The following is a 13,047-nucleotide window of genomic DNA, read 5'->3' on the forward strand; positions in this document are numbered from 1 at the left end:
ATTGCGTTCACAAAATCATCGGTTAATTTTCCACTTAAAAATTATTGATGTCATCAAAATAATTTCTTTAAATGGCAATGTTGACTTCATAGATTAGATTGCACATATACTATGAGGTTTAATTATTAAGGTTAATATTGTCATTTGAAGAATTTTTTTTAATTAAATCATCAATTTTTTTTCTACATAAAATGAAAGAAATGTGTTTTGTGAAAATAATTGAAACATCATAAAATATTAATGTAATTTTTGAAATCTCTAGAGATTGTGTTACAACACCACAAACCTCTCATATTATATATGTCACACCCCGGATCGGTTTCGCCGTAGTAACTTCCCAGTGGTCACCCTCTCTGCCCCCCTCTCTGCCCTCACGATTTTGTTTCTAGGAACTCACGAGCAACTTCCCAGTGGTCACCCATCTTGGGATTGCTCTAGCCCAAACTCGCTTAACTTCGGAGTTCCCATGACTCTGAAGCCAATGAGCTCCCAAAAGGCCTTGTGCTAGATGGAGGCGGGCATATACATAAGACACATCACCTCCTCTTCGTTGGTCGATGTAGGATGTTACAATATATGTGGTAAGCTTTATACTGTTTTTTCTTTGTGTGAAATGGGTGTTCTACCCAATAGAAAAGAAAAACTAGCCGATAAGGCTTGCACAAACAACACGGGGCTAGACATAACAAGAAACAAACAACCCAACTCCATAGAGATGCTGAATCAACTTTGGTGCTTTAGTTAAAGAGTTGTATATTTATCAAAAAGCATATCGTACTTTATCACCTTTCTTGACCTTTTGACCGATAATGATAAGAGAATAATGACAGGACCCACTATGAATTCCTCGGAATCCAGGACTAATTCTGTAATATTTCAAACTTTACTGATGCCGGGCCTACTTATTAACGATGTAACATTTTTTTTATTTTAAATCAAGGAAAAGAGGGACGAGACTTTCTGCCGAAATTTCGGCAAAGTCTCTCCTGAAAAACGGACATTTACCAAATTTTTCACTTGTAAATATCACAGTTTAAGAAACCAACTACCAGCACACACAATGCAATATCACACGGTTTACAAAATAGGCTTCTATCCTTCAGATAATTCAAAGCATAACCAAATGACCAAATTAGGTAATAACCGGTCGGTTTCTCGCAATTTCTGCCAGCTTGGGCTGACTGCAGAGGCCGCGGAGGGGTGGAACAGGACGGGGACGTCGGGCCAGTTCATTTGGGATCGATCCGGTTGTCAACAGCGGTCGGAAGTGGAGGTGGGGAAGAAAAATCCGATTGAGGGATGGGGTGCTGTCGCATGCACGAGAGAGAGAGAGAGAGAGAGAGAGAGAGAGAGAGAGAGAGAGAGAGAGAGAGAGAGAGAGAGAGAGAGAGAGAGAGAGAGACGAAATTCTGATCTTTTAAAAACTGGATTTTGAAATATTTAAGATTGTGCCATTATGATTCCTTTGATCGTAACTTCTTTATTACAACTCTGATTTGAGCTAATTACGTGTCTACGGACTCATATCGACGTGATCTACAAAAGTGACCAAAATAACCCTATTCTCAGGGGCAAAGTCATAATTTCATAATTTATTCATTTAATTAAATTAAATGAATACTTAAACATGGGTCAGGGTGTTACAAATAATGCGCACACAAATGCGATAAGAGAATTTTTTTTAAAATTAATAAGAGAATAATTTTAAAAAAACTAATAGGAGAATAAGTTTTTTTTTTTGCAAACGATATTTTATTTTAATTTAATCTAAACTGTGCATATATATAAAATAAAAGGCAGAGAATAGTAAAACATTCAAAATACCAGAAAATACTCTTGATTAATGTAGACATTAAGAATTGAAATTATTAATTAAATGAGGATAGTATGGTAAATTCACACTTTTTCATATTAAAAAAATTAAAATTAAAAGAAAAATCAGATAATGGATCCTATATTTATGGAACACAACTACCCATCATCTTTTTTAATTCTAAAATAAATTTAAATTTTTTTAAAAAAAGCCTCTCGCAGGCGCGGAAGCGCGTGCAGAGAGGCTAGTCTAAATTATGCAGAGGAGTATTTGAACTTGAGTGCAGAGAATAATTCTTAAGTAAGATATAAGTGTAGCATCTGTCTGAAATAAAAACGAGTTTTTATTAAAAATAGCCAAATTTACCCATATTTTCACAAATGTCATTTTTTATAACAACTTTCAAAAATAGCCGAAAACACATTTAAAAAGACTTATACACCCTTAAAACTAGAACCCACGTAAACCTAAAATCCACAACTAAGATGGACTTGGGGAATCAGCAACACAAATCTGAACTAATAATACCTCATGAATGACACCGATAAAGCACGGCAAGAACCTCTTCTTGTTTGGCCAAATTAGCAGAGTTAAACGACGAGAAAGCAATATGTAAATATTTTGACTACTCCCTAACGCTTGTAGGAAGGAGTACGACACATCAAAGTAAACTCTTATTATTCAATTAGACTTAAATAGTCTTGAAAAATTTGTTGTGAGAGATGCATTTCCAAACCAAATCATCCCTTAGTATTCATTGGACTTAGAAAGATTGATGTGGGATCCAAAAAAGTTACTTTGACGTGTTTTGTTATGTTGGCTACTTTGACTTGAACATAAAAGTGTGTATTGCATGTGATCAGTGCTCTATATGGAGATGGAGGAGGGAGCTACATCTGGGGCTGAGGATGGGAGGAATGGAATGTAAAGTTAGAAGATCGAACCCACTCGTGCGATTTCCTCTTCCTAATGTTTACCAAATTCATCTAGAAAAAAAATATCTAAAATCAAATAGTAGCAATTTTATGTGGGTTTTAGTTTTGAGTGATTTAAGTCCATTTAGGTGGATTTTGACTATTTTTGAAAGTTTTTATAAAAATTGACATTTATATTACTACGGTTGAGACACAGTAAGGTGATGGATACATTTAAATGCATTTACCATTCATAGCCAAACTAATCGAATGAGAAATAAAACCTCGTCTCTAAACCTTATTTCTAGGTCTATACCGATATGTAAAATGCTGAACGTTCAAGTTTTAGTTGCTATTGATTATAATTTAATTATGTAGCTGTGCGTTAAGCTAGTTGGTCAAGGGAGGGGATGGGCGCCCGGCTCGACAGCCTAGCGACTGAGGTAAATCTGGAAATTTTGGGATATTTAAGGGGAGGTTGCGTTGCTCAAGCACAATCGTGCTGCCATCCCTCTTGAAAGAAAGATCAAAAGGAAGAGGAACTAAGGAACAATCTGTTGCCATCCTTACTTGGGCTGTGCCACACCCACATGGTAAGAACAGGCTTGTAAAACTATATCAAACAATGCTATAGATTAAACGAAAAACCTTTACTTATTGATTTTTAAATCGAAAGATATTTACGACATCAGGGAAAAAAAAAACACATTATTTACAATAAAGGAACACAAGACTAAAATGACATGCACAATAGCAGCTTTTCAGAAGGAAAAAAAAAGAATAAAAAGAATAAAAGGCAAGAATAAATAATGGCAGTCCAATAGTACTGCAGTATTATCAATAAAGGGATTTAGATCTTGAACTGACGATTATATTTGCCTGGATAAGCTATTAATTACTTCCATTTCTTGAACTTGCCATGCTTTCCATGCTTAAACTTGCCATGTTTGCCATGCTTGAACTTCCCATGACCAAAGCCACCAGGGTAACCCCCATAACCATAGCCGCCGCCGCCACCACCACCACCACGCCCATGAACAAGATGGTGAACCCCGTAACCAGCAGCCGCGGCAGCAGCACCCCCAGCTAGCATCGTTCCCATTCCCATGCCAGATCCACGCCCTGTAATATATATATATATATATATATATATAAAATTAAGTCAGCACAAATTGCAACAAAGATAATATATTCAATGGTCCTTGTATTATAACTACAGAGAGGTAACATTACTTGCACTACATGACTTTCTATAAGTTGATGCCTGAGAATGATGTTCTCAAACTCTAATTGATGCTTGTGATCCTCCAAAAACAAAGTGGAACAGTGTAATGTAACTCTACCAACAGCCTTTCTAACTATGCTCATATTGAATGGTCATAAGCACCTGTTTTGGATAAGTTGAAACCTTTTTTCTTTTTCAAACCAAATTTAACTGGACAATAATAGTAAAAAAGGTAGCTCTATCAAAACCACAAAACTTTGCGTGGTTCAGTTCAGTTCTTGGACAACCCTAATGTTAGGCAAGGTTCCGACAGGCAATTTTGTTGATTTTCGATTGAAAATAAAATAAGTGATTTGAATACCTGAATGATGTGGAGCTGATTGACCTGGATAACTGGCTGGCGGATATCCACCAGCCGCAGGATGGGCGGTTGGTGGATATCCTGCAGGGGTAGTAGGATACCCAGATGGAGGGTACCCACCCGAAGGAGAGTGTCCACCATGGGGAGGGTATCCCCCTTGGGGAGGGTACCCGCCTTGGGGAGGGTACCCGCCGTGGGGAGGATAGCCGCCTTGAGGAGGGTACCCGCCTTGGGGAGGGTACCCGCCTTGAGGAGGGTAACCTTGTTGGGGATATCCATTGTGTGATCCAGGCCGGGGAAAGTGTCCAGCAGCAAAGCCAGCAAGATTTGAAAATAGCCCTCTGTCACTAGACTCATCATTGTTGTTTGTTCCCCCTCCCATCTTACTTCAACTTGAAACTAAAGCCTGCATAAAATTATCGTTCAATAAATCATTGGGGAAAAGAAAGTAATACGAAGGAAGCAAACACAGCCAACAGCCACGCCCAAATCACATCATACTGTTCCTTGGAACAATTCACTACTTTGACAGAGTCCAAATGAACAGATTTATTAAATGCAATGTGACCATTTACTTCTTAAACAGAGGTCCTTTTATCAAAATGGTTTCCACTTTATGGGTTATAGTTAATAGCAACTATTATTCTGCTAAACTTCAAATGAATAGAGAACATCTTGGAACCAAGCTACCACAGCCATGATAAAGAGAATTTCCAATCACAACCTAGCTCTACCTATTGTGCACAAGTGTATATAGAAAATTGGGAAGAATATCAGCAATTCAACTCCCCAAATAAACCAAATTTAAGAGCATGCATCCATGTAGTGGATGCATGAGAATGTTAAGATGGATGATAGGAGTGACTAGAAAAGGCAGAATTAACAATCACCGTATTAGAAAAATATTGGAACACAAACCTGGAAACACCCATAAACGAAGGTAAAATACTAAGATATGGACTAGGACTTATATGACATCACGAAAAATGAAAAATTCTGAAAGAAAAAAATTTCTGATTTGAAATACGACACATAATAAAAAAGGGTGTAAGATGGTACTTCAGATAATAGGACCGGTATGTATGAGATGAAGGCAAGTATGATGATGATGATCAGTAATTGAACTTGTCAAATGAAATCCTTTAAACATTTTTCTAATAATTTCCTTTATAGGTCTTTACAAAAACAAAGAATCCATTAAATGTGTGATAAATCTCTATTAGATTTAACAAATGAGAAATACCGAAAAGGGATGTCTTCTTTTTCCAAGGCTAATTCAACACCCTCTGGTGTCAAAAGTTCACCAGATATGCAGCAACTCTATAGAAAAAAATATTTAAAAACCAAATACCTCTAGCAGTGAACAACTTACAACCTACTGTTTAAACACCAATAAAATTATGGAATTGTGAAAGTGATTTTCTTTTACCATTTAAGTAAAGCCCCCCTTACTATCAAAACACCCCATCAGTTCAAACTTTTTCAGAAGGTTCAATGAAATGAACACAATTCTAATGGAGGCTACACCACCTCGAGCCCTTAAAGGCCACGCTTTTGAACATTGAACTCTAATAAATCTGATGATCTAAAGAAAGAAAGACACATATAATACTACACCCAATTGCCACATGATACCATATGAAACACTAATTCCTAACTTTTGCTACTTTTTTTTTCTTTTGGTATGGCTTTGACCAAAGGATAATTTCATGATCATTTTGTGACATAGCGACGTTTAAATTAAGCACATAATGAACAATGTACCTCAATGTCTATCAGAATGGATATTTATCACAATGAAAATGAAATCCCAAAAGAAGCCCATGTAATTTTGTTTTTTACACAAGCGATATAGGGGAGGGGGATACGAACACATGACTTTGGATATAGAAGTAACCGTTTTTAACCACTCGAGCTACAAAGGCCCGTGTTATTAAAAGCATGGTTTTGGAAAGGATGAAGAGAAAAGCTGTTAGCAGCAATTCCATCCATAAGGAAGATGAAATTCATGAAATCACAATGCAAGAAGAAACCTCCTTTTCTAGAATTCGAAATCCATGATCTCAAATATCCCATGACCAACCCACCATTAAGATTCAAACAAGAAACCCATGTTCAATTCAGGCATAGTTTTCAGAAAAATGAAAAGAAAAGCGGTTTCATCGACTGCATTCAACAACAACGATAAGAACAAAGAAAGAAAAACAAATTCATAAATCTACATACCCAGAAGAAAATTCTTAGAGCAACAAAAGATCATCACGATTTCAAAAGCAAATAATATAATTATTCATAGTGAATAGGCGGCAATTATTGGAAGAAATATTGAGATTGCTCACCAATTGATGGAGGTTGCAGACTCTTTGAAACGGTGGTTTGTGGTGTGACAATTTTTTAGAAGTGTTTCTTTTTTCTCTTGTTAAGATTGCATGCGCGGTCCCTTCGAGGCTTCGACCTTAAACAAACACAAACAAATGCGTGTGCAAAACGTTTTTTCCTTTTTCTTTTTTTGGTCCAATACGTGTTCAAATTTTTTTTATACAAGCGATATTAGAAGAGGGAAAATAGAACCTAAGAAAAGAACGGTGGATAAGATGTAAAATGATTTGTTAGAAAAAGAAAAAAATATATATGTAAAATACTTTAAAATAGGAAGTTGTTGAAAATGAGGAGGAGAGAGTAAAAGAAGTGGGAAGAATAGATAGATGCTAATTTGTTAAGAACTACTGGATTAATTATTTTCATTTAGAACTAAATCACTCACGTGCTAATTATTCTGTTAGATAAGGATAGAAATATGGCGTAAATTTTTGTTTGCATTTTTGAGGTGCGGTGATACTCTTTTTTCTTGACCGAATTTTTTTCCATTAGGGTTTTTTTATGGCAAGGTTTTAATGAGGCCACATTACCGCCCTTCGTTCGTCTGTAAACTTTTATCGTTTGTTTGGTGCTAGTGATGAATGAAATTTTTCTATTTGATCCCAAAAAAAAAAAAAAAAGAGATTGGTTTACGTCGTGAACTGTTCAATGTTTAGATTCTCATTTAAAAATTATTCTTGTAAAATCATTCTAAGCATATCGAATCGGGCCCAATTTGATTTGGTTACCACCAAGTTTTTCTATGAGAGCCGATTTTATCCGAAGTGTTCACTGATTATGGTTCGATTAGTAATTGGAGGTGGGTTGGATGTAACTAACTTGTGCTCATCTGTACTTGAATATGATATCTAAATTTATAATTTGGCAATGCAAGTATATGCAACATTTATCTTACAACATAAGTTTGGTAAGAGGTGTCATGCTACACAATGCAAATGCACATTAAATATGTTCTATTTTTTTTATTTTTTATACAAGCAATATTGAAAGAGATAGAATCAGACTTAAGACTTCAAATGCAAAGGTAAATGCTCTTAATCACTTGTGCTACATACCCTTTGTACATATTATATTTTGTTTGATAAAAGGATCATCAGGGCGTCAACGGACCTTATTTGGCGTGAAAGACTAGACTTGGGTCAAAGCTAAATGAGTCATTAGGGTCTCTATGCGCTCGCAATTTGTAATCTGTATTATGTCTTATACAATAATTATTATTAAAGTGCTGCTAAACAAATCCTAAAATTAACTGAGTACACCCTATGATCTAAGTACACCATAATATTTTAATTAAAATATAAAATTAACTACACCCTAATATTTTAATTAAGATATAAAATTAACTAAGTACACCCTATAGAACTACCAAAAACACCACTAGTACACCCTAATACTATTTTATAGTTGATTTTCAGCTTTATTTTTTTAATAGTATTTTTAAATCTTTGATTTTTCATATGGAACTGCGTGCAAGACATCAGGGGTCGTTTGGTACGAAGGATTGTCATGGACTGGACTAAATAATAGTACTATCTTGAATTGGCTTGGCTTGGCCTAAGTTGGATAACACTTGTACTGCGTTTGGTATATGTTAGACTAGTAATAGATTTTTTTATTTTTTTTATTTTTGAATTTTTAAAAATATATCAAAGTGAATTTATTATTATTATTTTTTATTTTTCTTCTCTCTCTCTCTCTCCGCATCTCAACACTTTCTTCTTCCTTCCGCTTGCTTCTTCTTCTCCGTCCTCCTCCTCCTATTCTTCTTCTCCATCCCATCTCCTTCGCCTCTTCTTCTAATTCTATTTTTCTCCTTGTTTTTTTTTCTGAAATTTTTTCTCTTTGCTTTTTTTTTTCCCGAATTTTTTTCTCTTTGCTTCTTCTCAATCTACTTCGTCTTCTACTTCTCCCTTTGCTTGCGCTATCATCGTCGTCTCACAGTCGCCATCGTTGCACAGTCGCTATCGTTCACAACCCATAGTTCAAGCTGCGAAGTCATTGTCTCTCATCGGTACTTGTCGAAACTGATTGGAATTGGCTGCGTGTGTCTTTGACGGTCGGGGATTGGATTAGTTGTAGGCGCTGGGATGGTAGGTGGTTATGGATGTCTCTTGGGTGGTCGGAGGTTGTGGCTAGCGCTTGGGTGGTTGCAGGCGCTTTGGTTGTTGCAGGCACTTGGGTCTCGGGACTGTCTAGTCCGCCCTTTCCAAGCGGGTCTCATTAAGAACACCTAAGGAGGTGTTTTTGGTGGCCCAGCATTAACAGTCCCACTTAAAATTAGAACCAAGTGAAAACAAACATGGGATAAAATTTTGTCTAGTCCAATCCAAGCTAAAATGGTATAACAAACAAGTATTGCTGAAGTCACAAAGATGATTCATGTTAGTATTATCTTTGCTGATGATCCTATTGATGTTGCTTTTATTTTGATATATGCTACAAAAAACTAGAATAATGTCTCTGCAATGTATAAGAGCCCAATTCATTTGTGTCCTTCCAAAACTGTTTTCTATTGGCCTGTTCTAAGCCTCACATTGAGGTGGACGTGTACGAATAACAAGACTTTTTCCCCCAAAGCTAGTGCTCTTAGTTGTACTTTTGGTTCACTAAAATTGATCAAGTTTCCTGTTTTTCACTTATAAGAACATAATTTATTGTAATGCCTCTATTCTTCTCTCTTCAAAAGTAACCCAATTTGCAAATCTGCATAATTTCAAAAGTACAACAGAGGCTTTGAAACTCCTTAGGACAGGCATCCAAATACATAAATAAATAAATAAATAAGCAATTCAAATAGATTAATTGGATTCTAAAGTGTACATAATAGATTGAAACCTTGATGTTATTTACTCACATCAAGAAACAGCAAGAAGCTCTCCAATCAATATGCAGAATTAGTCAACATTGACAACAGCCAAGTCAAAAGCATCCTTCTAAAAGTTGTCCAGTAGATGTGTCGCTGCTTTTTAAGTTGTCTAATCCAAGTTGTTAAGAAATAATTCTGAGAAGAAAGAAGGAAGACTTCATCTACTCCAAGCCATTCTGACTCGCAGATCACAAAGATGGGCACCAAGTACTCTCTTGATTACAGTTGAATATGATTAGTGGGGTATACTTATTAAAATTATATTTGTTTCACAATTCCATATATCCTTTTTGGTCATTTTATATTAGGGTAAATCAATAATTCAATATATACTTTTATAGTAGGGTGTACTTAGTTAATTTTAGGATTCGTTTAGCATCACTTTTATTATTATTATCATTATCAAACGTAAGGCGAAAAAACCCTCAGGGCTAACCTAGGTGTAAGGGTAAAGACTCGAGGCCTAGGATTAGAATAAACCATCTCCAAAACAGAACTCAAAATTAGTTAAGGATAAAAAGAAAAGAGAAAATTCTTGAAGTGGTTTTGGAACAGAAACTTCATTTACATCACAAGAACGAAAATAACTAGAATGACATATACATAATAGCAGTTTTTAATAAAAAGAATCCAAAAAATCTTGTCAGAGGTGATTTTCAGAAAGCCAAATGTAGAATACCATTATCAACAGAGAGACTAAGATCTTCAACCGGCCATTATATTTTGCCTAAGGTCCACTATATCACTTCCATTTCTTGAACTTGCCCCCAAAGCCAAAGCGCTTGCCAAATTTCCCATGCTTGAATTTGCCATGTTTGAACTTCCCATGACCATGACCGTGTTTGAACTTCCCATGACCGTAGCCGTGGTGACCCCCATAACCATAGCCGTGGTGACCCCCGTGCACAAGATGGTGAGCCCCATAAGCAACAGCTGCAGCTGCAGCACCCCCAGCTAGCATCCCTCCCATATTAGGTCCATGCCCTGCAATTTTTTGTTTTTTTTTAAGTTAGAAAAAATGAAACAAACATAGTGGCATAGCATATATTACTATACAACCTTTGTTAGCAAAAATTGAAACTCTATTAGAACTTTGATGCTCATGATCCACCACAGAAAAAAGTGCAATGGTCTATGCAATTACCAACAGCTTTCTAGCTATTCCAATAATCAATGGCGTCAGCACAGGTTTAGCTATTCACATATCCAATGGTCATCTGCAAGAGCCCTAGGTAACCTAGGTTCTTACAGCCAATTTGTTATGAGAGGAAAAACAAAACAAAGGATAGGATAATACATCACACTCTGGCCCTTTTAAGCTATCTGTCACAACTGAATCCACGGAGGGACCGGTCAGGTATAAGTATAACCTTATGAAGTCATGATTGAAACTAAACTCTACACACAGTCTCATGTCATATAATATAAGTAAACAAATAATGGTGATTTGGTTACCTGAATGGTGAGATGATGAACCTGGATATCCGGCTGGTGGATATCCGGCTGGTGGATATCCACCAGGGGCAGGATAGGCAGATGGTGGATATCCCCCAGGGGGAGGATATCCAGATGGAGGATACCCGCCTGCAGGAGGGTACCCACCTGGAGGAGGATACCCACCAGGGGGAGGGTACCCAGGTGGTCCATGTGCTTGTGGAGGATATCCATATCCTTGTGGAGGGTATGATCCATGCTGTGGGTAGTGTCCAGCAGCATATCCAGCAAGTTGTGAAAATAGCCCTTTGTCATTAGACTCATCTTTGTTGTCTCTTCCACCGTCCATCTTACTTCAACTTGTAACTAATGCACACATAAAAATCATAATTCAAAAAATCAGTTGGGAAACTAAGAACCAAAAGTAATCAAATAGAAACAAGCACACTAACAGCCACTAAGCAACCCCACATCATATCATAGTCTGAATGGTGCCCAATATATGCAAAGTTCACTACTTTAACAGAGTCCAACCGAGAAAAACACAGAGACTATGTTGCAGAGAAGATTCACAAAATTAGCCCAAGATATGACCTAAAGATTCTTAAATTTGGGCAACCATGATCTTTAACTTTTTAAACAGAAATCCTGTTATCATAATGGTTTCTACTTCGCATATTATATAGTTAATAGCATGAACTGTTTGGCAAAACTTCAAATCCAAAGAGATCATCATCATCTTGGCAAAAAGCTACAGATACCCAAATAGAGTAAAATTATCAAGAGGCAGTTTTTACACACAGACAAGTTTATTTCTCACATATTACATGCCCAACCGATCGTTAACATTAAAAAAAGAAACCCATCTTCATCAACAGCATAGTTTTGAGAAAACCCAGAAGAAAAGGGGTTAGGTTAGGAAGTTGCAACTCCCACCCACTTCATTCAACAACAAAGAAAGCAAAAAATAAGTAACCCAAATTCACAGATCCACAAACCCAGAAGAAAATTCTTGGAACAATTAAAGATTACCACGATTTCAAAAGCATAGACTAGAATTATTACTATAGAAAAAGAAGCTAAAAGAAATGGAGAAAGATGGGTATTGCTCACCAACTTGATGCTATTTTTTGTTTTCTGTGTAATTCACCAAATTGGTAGTTTGTGGTGCCACAATTTTTGTTTCAAGATTGCATGCGGCTTCGGCCTTAAACACACAAACAAAAGCGTGTGGAAAAAAAAAAAAAAATTTCTCTGTTTTTGTCAAACGCGTAGAGGGAGCTTAAAGAAGAAGCTTTGAAGTACTTCTAGGAAAATACGAAGGGAGGAGGGGAGTTGATGATAATGGGAAGGAAAAGGAAAAGACCAGGTTGATTTGTATGTAAAGTGAGTAGAGGAGGCTACACACGTTTTGCACGCCTTCTGTCTTTGTGAGGCAATTTGAACCAATTTAATTGCTCTTTCTACTCTTTAAAAAAAAAATCTTATGGTCAATAAAGACTATTTTACTCTTATTTATAGTTTGAACTTTTATTATTTAAACATCTTTTTCTTTTCTAAAAAACATTCCACCTAAAACACTAAACGGCCACCACCATGCTCCTCGTCACCAATTGCCTACCAATTCTCTAGTGACGAGCATTGTGAAGGAGAGCATCAATAATTTCGTCAACATCGAGCTGGTGTTTGATATAACAAGAATCAGATGTCTGAGCGAATATAAAATTTTATACATAAGAAATTTGATTTTAAGTTTTTTTTTTTTAATATGTAGGAAAAATTTGAACTTATGATCTCTTCAAATATTGGAAAATATATATATACCAATAGACGAAGAGCTAGTTGATAATTTGTATTGTGTTTAAACAATGAAAAATGTTTAAAGGCCCAATTTTTCTCTTAAGTGTTTGTTTCCTCAAACTTGATACACACGCTACATCGTTACATTAAAATAATATAATATTTTGGTGTGGATAAGGAACCAATTGAAAGTGTGATTGTGTACAATTAGCTTATTGGTTTTCTTAATATCCTATTACTGCAATTATTTAAAAT

At 36.1% G+C, this 13,047-nt stretch overlaps 2 protein-coding genes across 2 annotated transcripts; both read right to left on the reverse strand.

Annotated features, from left to right (window-relative positions):
- Nucleotides 3,347–6,830, reverse strand: LOC18784650 (glycine-rich protein A3). The gene is made up of 3 exons (XM_007218373.2): nucleotides 6,653–6,830; nucleotides 4,314–4,719; nucleotides 3,347–3,849 (listed from the first exon to the last, which is right to left on the reverse strand). Exons 2-3 carry the CDS (start codon nucleotides 4,693–4,695, stop codon nucleotides 3,623–3,625), a joined length of 609 nt encoding a protein of 202 aa, XP_007218435.1. The 5' UTR covers nucleotides 4,696–4,719; nucleotides 6,653–6,830; the 3' UTR covers nucleotides 3,347–3,622.
- Nucleotides 10,052–12,408, reverse strand: LOC18785020 (glycine-rich protein A3). The gene is made up of 3 exons (XM_007218410.2): nucleotides 12,106–12,408; nucleotides 11,014–11,358; nucleotides 10,052–10,542 (listed from the first exon to the last, which is right to left on the reverse strand). Exons 2-3 carry the CDS (start codon nucleotides 11,339–11,341, stop codon nucleotides 10,301–10,303), a joined length of 570 nt encoding a protein of 189 aa, XP_007218472.1. The 5' UTR covers nucleotides 11,342–11,358; nucleotides 12,106–12,408; the 3' UTR covers nucleotides 10,052–10,300.

This window comes from Prunus persica, chromosome G2 (assembly GCF_000346465.2).
Source record: "Prunus persica cultivar Lovell chromosome G2, Prunus_persica_NCBIv2, whole genome shotgun sequence".
NCBI lineage: Eukaryota > Viridiplantae > Streptophyta > Magnoliopsida > Rosales > Rosaceae > Prunus > Prunus persica.

Bases quoted from the DNA above. Each gene is read 5' to 3' on its own strand.
- LOC18784650 (XM_007218373.2), bottom strand. From the start codon at position 4,695: ATGGGAGGGGGAACAAACAACAATGATGAGTCTAGTGACAGAGGGCTA. The intron at 3,850-4,313 runs GTATTCAAATCA...TATATATTACAG, and splicing joins ATCAGCTCCACATCATTCAG to GGCGTGGATCTGGCATGGGA.
- LOC18785020 (XM_007218410.2), bottom strand. From the start codon at position 11,341: ATGGACGGTGGAAGAGACAACAAAGATGAGTCTAATGACAAAGGGCTA. The intron at 10,543-11,013 runs GTAACCAAATCA...AAAAAATTGCAG, and splicing joins TTCATCATCTCACCATTCAG to GGCATGGACCTAATATGGGA.